This window comes from Catharus ustulatus, chromosome 3 (assembly GCF_009819885.2).
Source record: "Catharus ustulatus isolate bCatUst1 chromosome 3, bCatUst1.pri.v2, whole genome shotgun sequence".
NCBI lineage: Eukaryota > Metazoa > Chordata > Aves > Passeriformes > Turdidae > Catharus > Catharus ustulatus.
Genome location: NC_046223.1, coordinates 113743399 through 113750519, shown reverse-complemented (window position 1 = coordinate 113750519; position 7121 = coordinate 113743399). Strand labels below are relative to the sequence as shown.

General features: G+C 43.0%; 1 protein-coding gene across 1 annotated transcript; it reads right to left on the bottom strand.

Annotated features, from left to right (window-relative positions):
* Nucleotides 1-2350: 2350 nt before the first annotated feature.
* Nucleotides 2351-3446, bottom strand: LOC116994232 (taste receptor type 2 member 9-like). Its single transcript, XM_033055768.1, has one exon. The coding sequence runs from the start codon at nt 3302-3304 to the stop codon at nt 2351-2353; it is 954 nt and encodes a 317-aa protein (XP_032911659.1). The 5' UTR covers nt 3305-3446.
* Between the last annotated feature and the right edge of the window lie 3675 nt (nt 3447-7121).

Here is a 7121-nt window from a genome sequence, read left to right as displayed (position 1 = left end):
TTGGGACAGGTGAGGGGAGACACAGAAAGTATAACCGGAATTTTTTACAACTATAAGGTTGATCATATGGAAGAAAAGGGTAAAAATTGGAACGAGTCCATGTGCCAAGGTTCCAATCTCATCTACTGGAAATGAAGACCTTTATAGATGGCGCCATGTTCAGTTTCTCACACACTGTAGTGCCCTAAATCATCCAAAAAAATTTAGATCCTGAAATCTGGGAGGTTTTTAACATGCAAATTGAGTCAAGCTCTGTAGGGCATGGACTGCCCATGCACTTTGGGTTAGTACAGGACCTGTCCCATGTGGCCTTGCACATCTGGACCACAGTAACAAAGGAGATCTCATCTGATGCTCTGGTGGAACCATGTGCAATTCAAAGCCCAACAAAGAGCACTAGTGTTATGGTTACAGGAAATGAAGATTCTCCCTTCACAATTATGATTGCCATGTCTTCTGTGGGATAAATGTGCCAGCATTATGTTATGTGAGTATTTCATATTACATCCTCAAAAGTTCTTTTTTTTTTCTTTTTTCTGGGAATCTAAACACTTGGAATGAGACCCAGGGCAGTTTATCATAATGTGCCAGCACTGGGCAGCCGTTCCGATTGACTTCTGACATCTCTCATGTGTCACCTTCCCCAAGCCAGGCACATGCTGCTTCTGTCCCCATGGACTGGGCAGTGGGGCTGTGCTGATGGACACCCTGTCCCCTGCAGTGCCAGCTGAGTGGGGCTGGTGCACAGGGCACTGATGCTGAGCTGGGTGTCACATTGTCAGGGACTTGACAGCAATGCAAGAAGGGATGTGCAGTGACATTATTGCACGCTGCACCTTGAATAAAACCCATGTTCCTGGGGAATTGAACTGAGCCAGAGTGCCCTGGGCAAAGCCAATCTCATGCCCAGGTCCAAGCAGGCCAGCAGAGCAGTCCCACAGAGCAGGGAATGCTGTCCTTGCAGGCAGTGGGGCAGAGAGGACACGCAGGGCTGGCGTGGGAAGGGGGCTCTGCACCCCCTGAGCTCCCCAGGGCTGTTCCTGCCTCACTCTTTGTGCATCAGTGACCACCTCTGGTGAGGGCCAGGGCTCAGCATGTTCACCCAGAGCTATTGGCCACTGCCAGACACTGATACAGCCCATGGACAGATCCCACAGCACAGGGCCACAGCAGACAGAAAGGTAAACAAAATAGAGATCAACCTGTGGTTTCATTCAGTCAGTTCAATGAGTGAAAATGAAAAATTTGTGGCAGCTTTGCAGTGTTGTTATTCCTGTTTCTGCAGTCGGTTTTGTACTAGTGTTTCATATTTTTCTGTTACATTAAGAGAATAGAAGTTTGGCAGAAATAAACCCCTCGTTGTTCCTCTGAGATCAAAGTGTCTGGGTGCAGCTCAGTTTGATTTCAGATTATTGCAAATTCATCATGTAACTCTTGTCCTGTTCAATAAGATATTTCACAGAATCACAGAATCACACATAATGCATTTTATTGTAGAAATACAAATTTGGAATTGCCATTCATAAACACACTCAATGGATTATTTCTACATATATGTAAAGAAAAAAGTCTCCTAAACAAAAAAAATCTGTGTGTAATTAATTAATCTCTACTTTACCCTCTATTAGTCCTATAAACATAATTTCAATATGGTACTATCTGACAGAGATGAAGAGAAAATGTTAACAAAGAGGTGTTCCCTGCTTTGGGGAGGGGAGCAAAGCAATCCTGATATCTTGTCTGCACAGTGGGTTCATATTCTCATTCTCTACCAGGGAGGATTTCAAATGCCAAATGGATCCTTTTGGGAGAAGTGCAGCTGAGGCTGCACTCCAAATCCCCTCTTGCTGCCATGGTAAATGGTGGTGGGCAGGCAGCTGATGTGGAAATGAGGGACACCAAGGGTTCTGATTGCAAAGGCTGTGGGTCTTGGGCAGGGGCTGAGCACTCATTAGCATCACTGCCTCTTGCACTGGGCTCAGGCAGAGCTAAAGGGCCTCTGCCTGATCATCCATCAGCCCACCAGCAGACTCTCATACCCCCATTAATCCCCTTCACCACACAGGGGGTTAGGCATCCTTCCTAAAATCAGGGCTAAATGACTTTGTTAATAACAAAAATGTGTCTCCAAGATGTAGCTAAATCTTAATATAATTATTATAATGTATTTAACTCACAATCATTTAACACAGTAGATATGAATGACATTTTTAAACTTAGATAATGAAGAGTGAACATCAGTGTTATCTACACTGCCTGAAGTGCTACATTACAGATACATTTGAGAATAAATAATTTTCTACAGTGAAAAATCAACAATTTGCATGGGTTCCAGCTTTTCTCACACTTCCTACTTGATGCAAAACTCACACTTCACACAGGAGAGAATCTTCAGCAGTGCCTTTTCCAGCTGGGGATTGCTGAAAATCAGAACAACTGAATGAACACCTGGAAAAGCATACACATAGATGTTTGCAAGAATGGTAACAATATTTATATTTGCCATGACATAAAATAATGTCAAAACCAAACATACAAAGTTGATGCTGTACAAGACTAAGAAGGAGAGAATAGATTTCATGGCTCTGATGTGGGCTTCCACGCTGAGGTCCTTCATGGAGTTTGTCTGCATCTTTTGTTTGTGTTTCCAGAGAGAAAAGAGAAGGAAAACAGCAGAAAAGATGACTGCCATGAATGAAACAGCATATCCAAAGCCAGCAAGAAAAAAAGAAGGGAAAACCAGCTTATCCATTCTGATACTTTCTACCAGAAAATTTCCAAGGCTGGTGAAATTGAGGTTGTTACTCAGCGCAATTTCATTGAGATCATTCGTTATGATGCTCATTGCCAAGGCTAAAATCCCACACCCCAACAAGAGCCATGGCACCAACCTGTCAATTTTTACTTTCAGGTAGATGAAGAAGCTGTTTCTGAAATTGGCAATTTTTATGCAATAAAAAACACAAAGACAGGCTGAAATCCATAAGTTTGAAAAATTAAAAAAGGTTGCAATTGATGTAAGTAGTTGAAATCCAGTGTGAACCTGAACATAATTTGGATAAATCATGTAAAGGAAGCTGTATACCCATGAGAAGCAGTACAAGGAAATCCTGGAGCATCCCAGCAGCAACAAGATCTTCTCATTAGAGTTCAGGGTTTTCTTTTTGACCCAGCCAATGCCAAGCACACAAACGATGAAAGCATTTATCCACACGCCAGCAAATGCCTCCAGGGTGACGATGGCCAAAGCTGTGGCCTCAGATGAAGTGACATTGGATTGGTGTGGAGAGTGACAAGCTTCCATGGTGGACCTGGGGAGCAGAGCTGTGCTGGCCAAGGGGGCTGTGGCAGCAGTGCCTGAGGCAGCTCAGTGGCTGCTGTTGCTGGAGTGTCAGGGATGGCAAGAGGAGCTTTATAGAGCTGCTGCTGCTGCTGCTGCTGCTGCTGCTGCTGGTGCTGTGGGGGGGATTTTGGTGCCGCTGCTGCTGGGAGCAGGGCAGGTGCAGGGATGTAAATGTGCTGGGTATCCCCTTACCCGGGGCCAGTGTCACTCTTGACTATTTGAATGTTGCTTCAGGGGGGCTGTGTTGGGTGACACAAACAGCAGAGATGTTTTTCTGCAGTGGGGAGTGTTGTGCTTTTGAGACTGATCTCTGTTTGATCAGTGTCAGGCTTGAGGACCTGGGTTCTTCAGCCCCTTGTCACCAATGATGATCACTCAGGATGTGGTTTGCGCTTAGCAAAGCACAGCCAGGGCAGTGAGATGAGTAATCAATTCAGGGAATCTAATCTGCAAATCATTCAGAATTGATCTTCTCTACCCGTTTTTCTTGTGTCTTCCTAGCAGTCCCAGGTCAGTACAGGCTGAATAGACAAGCACATATTTTCTAAGTAAAATAGTTCAGTGCATTATCCTTGTTACCATCTGATTTTGAAGTGTTTTAAGATTTGAATAATACAGGGTCTTAGGTTGAATTCCAGATTTGACCAAAAGTATGTAATCTATCACCATCTGTTGAAACCAGGTGGGACAGGGATCCTTATCTCTGTGGGAGATATCCTCTGCTAATGGGCTATGTTTTTACACCAGGTGGGGCAGTCATCTTTATCTTTTCCACAACCCATCCTTCCTCCTGAAAGATATTGGCTGTTAATGGGCCCTTGATTCCCACTGAATGACTGATAAAATTACATCATCCTGTTGTGAGATGCCCCACCCAGGGGGAGGAGCCAAACATTTCCTACCTAGATAAAAACTGACATTTGGAGCACCAAAGCAGCCTTTTCCTTCGGATTCCAGAGGAAAACTGGGTGTTTCTGTATCACCACTGGACCTTTGGAGGAAATCTGCACCACATCTTTCATTCCAGGAGGACTACAGCCACTATTTAATGGGACTGCTGCTAACACCCTGACTGATGGGGTGTCTGGTTGTATTCTGACTCCGTCAAGGTGTTAGGTTTGTTCTTTGTAATATTGTATTTCAATTTTAATTTTTCTGGTAAAGAACTGTTATTCCTGTTTCCCATTTCTTGCCTGAGAGCCTCTTAATTTCAAAATTATAATAATTTGGAGGGAAAGGATTTACATTCTCCGCTTCAAAGAGAGGCTCCTGCCTTTCTTATGTGGACACCTGTCTTTCAAACCAAAACATACAGGAGGAAAATATTTTGTAAATTGCTTTTAAAATCTTATGCATCTATCCTGTATCTCTTTTACTGGTCCTGAGTTAAAGTTTACAGCATTTCAGATTACATTATAGTATGCAATAAAACTTTCCAGTGGTACCTGAACAATGCCCTGGATGTCCAAAAGCCTGCTTGTTTGTCTCAACTCTATCAGTTTATCTAATGAAATATTACCTCTCTATGACCTTTGCCAAAATTACTTCAGTCATGGAATTTTGCTAACAACTTCTTGCTCTTTCATCCAGACAGAGTTTATTATCTATGCTCCTATTTTTAATTTACCCTTATTAATTATTTCTATCTAGAATTATAGATATTTCTTTTACTTTAAAAGCAGAGCATTAGCTGCTCTTATCCTCTGTTATGTATTTCAGATCTGAAGGCTGAAGTTGTTAACCTGGAGGCATTTGACAAATTCAGCCTTGTGTTATTTCAAGCCCTGCAAAGGGAAACAGACTTAATTGAAAATTGGGAAGCTAGATGGGTAATTCTTTATTAAAAATGTGGTTGGTGCCACTTTGAAAAACTCTGGAGTTTTTCCAGCTCAGAAGACATTTGTTTTTATTCTTGCTTTTATGAAGGACAAATTTCAGCCACATTTCCGTCTCTGAGTTTATGTGTGTTACACTGGAATTAAAGCCAGTGCAAGCAGATTAACAAAAGGTATTATCTGCACCTAGTGACACCAGGTAGTGCCTGTGTCTAGGAATCCAGGGTGGAATCTGCCCTTGGGTGTGGGAATACTGATGCACAGGAGTTTTGGGCATTTCATACTATGTGATATAGGAGACCAAAAGGCACCCGCTGTACTACTCAGAATGGAAGAGCAACAGCTTTTCCCATTATCAAGTTTTTTACAGATCTGCAGCCAATGGAATAATGTGCATGCACTGTTCTCTGAGGAGGACAAAATGAAACTGGTGCTGGAGCCCCTCTGCTATGGAGACAGTCTGAGAGCTGGGGCTGTTCAGCCTTGAGAAGAGAAGGGTCCAGGGAGGCTTAGAGCCTATTCCAGTCCCTAAAAGGAGTCCAGAAGACTCCCTATATATATATGAAAACAAATATATGCCCTCAGAATGACTTTAGACATCCTCTTCAGGTTCCCGAGTTATTTTAAAGTTAAGGGTACTAAAAACCAAGTTGCTTCAATTTTTTGCTTCCTTTCTCACATCTACTGCCAAACATCTGGAAATATGGCCTTGGTGCTGTGTTTTGATTTTTTTTGCTCACCTGTGAAAACAGCCCTGACATGATGTATCTCGAGACACGCTTATTTTACTACTAGCGTGTCCTGCTCAGTTTAAGTGTCAGAAACAATAATTCCTAAAAGAAGGTGTTAATGATCATCCATTTATGTTAGGTGAAAGATTAGTGCTCTGCAGCCCTTTTTCTCCAAATGAGAAAAGATACCTGTACTTTTTCCTCTGCAATGTTATCTCTTATGAGTAGCTTCCTATTTTGATTTGTTTAGAGAAAATATATTGCTTAGGTTGAAGGACTGACTCCTTTCTAGGACAGGTGCATTTCCTACTCAAAACCTACTTACTCAAGCTCTCTGCCTTGTGCTGTGGGTAGTGGTGTCATGGCAGAAACCCTTTCCTAACTACTGAACATAGAGATGAACATCCTCACTTCCATGACTTGTAATTTCAGATGTGAAATCAAGGAGCAGGATTCCATGCTAAGCTAAAGGCACTCAGGCACTCCAGGGCAAATGAGAGCTGTGGGAATACTGATGCATAGCAAACCAGAGATTTATGGAGCCATTCCTGACCCGTGTTCCTGAGAAAGAAGATGGCAAGATGCAGGACGAGTTAGTGATCTCTGAAACCCACCTGGAAGGCCAAGGATTACTGCTGTAAGTGACCACTTGTGGAGGCAGAGAGTGGCAGGTAGTGCATGGAACATCAGTCTGGGCTGGGAACAGCTGAGGAAAAACATTGTCAGGGCATTCATAATCATATCTCTCTTACTTCTAATCTTTACAATGTGATGTTAATTTTTAATTGAAAGCAGCAGTGGGCCATCAGGCACTGCAGTGCTATAAACCTGGAATAATTCTGCTTAGGAGTATGGCTTTTCTCATGTGCAGTCAAGATCACAGTGCTGACAGATAACAAACACAGGGGAAAGAGTCAGCAGCTTTGGGCCAGATGGAGAAGCTGTTAGGTGAAGTCTGGGTGGGTCTCTCACCAGCTGCACTGAAGACATGAAGTTACCACATTCCTCTCTGCAATGTTCCTCCAAGTGAACTTAGGTAGCTGATAAGAGCAATGCCGTCAGATGCCATCCAGGAGGAAATCTAACTCTTATAATAATGTTTCAAAGGTGGAGAGTCTGATGCTGGTTGGCTGATGCTCCATGGAAATCTCAGCAATGTGCCCTATATATTGCCAGAGATGAGGGGGTTCAGCTTCTGTTCCCACTGCAAAA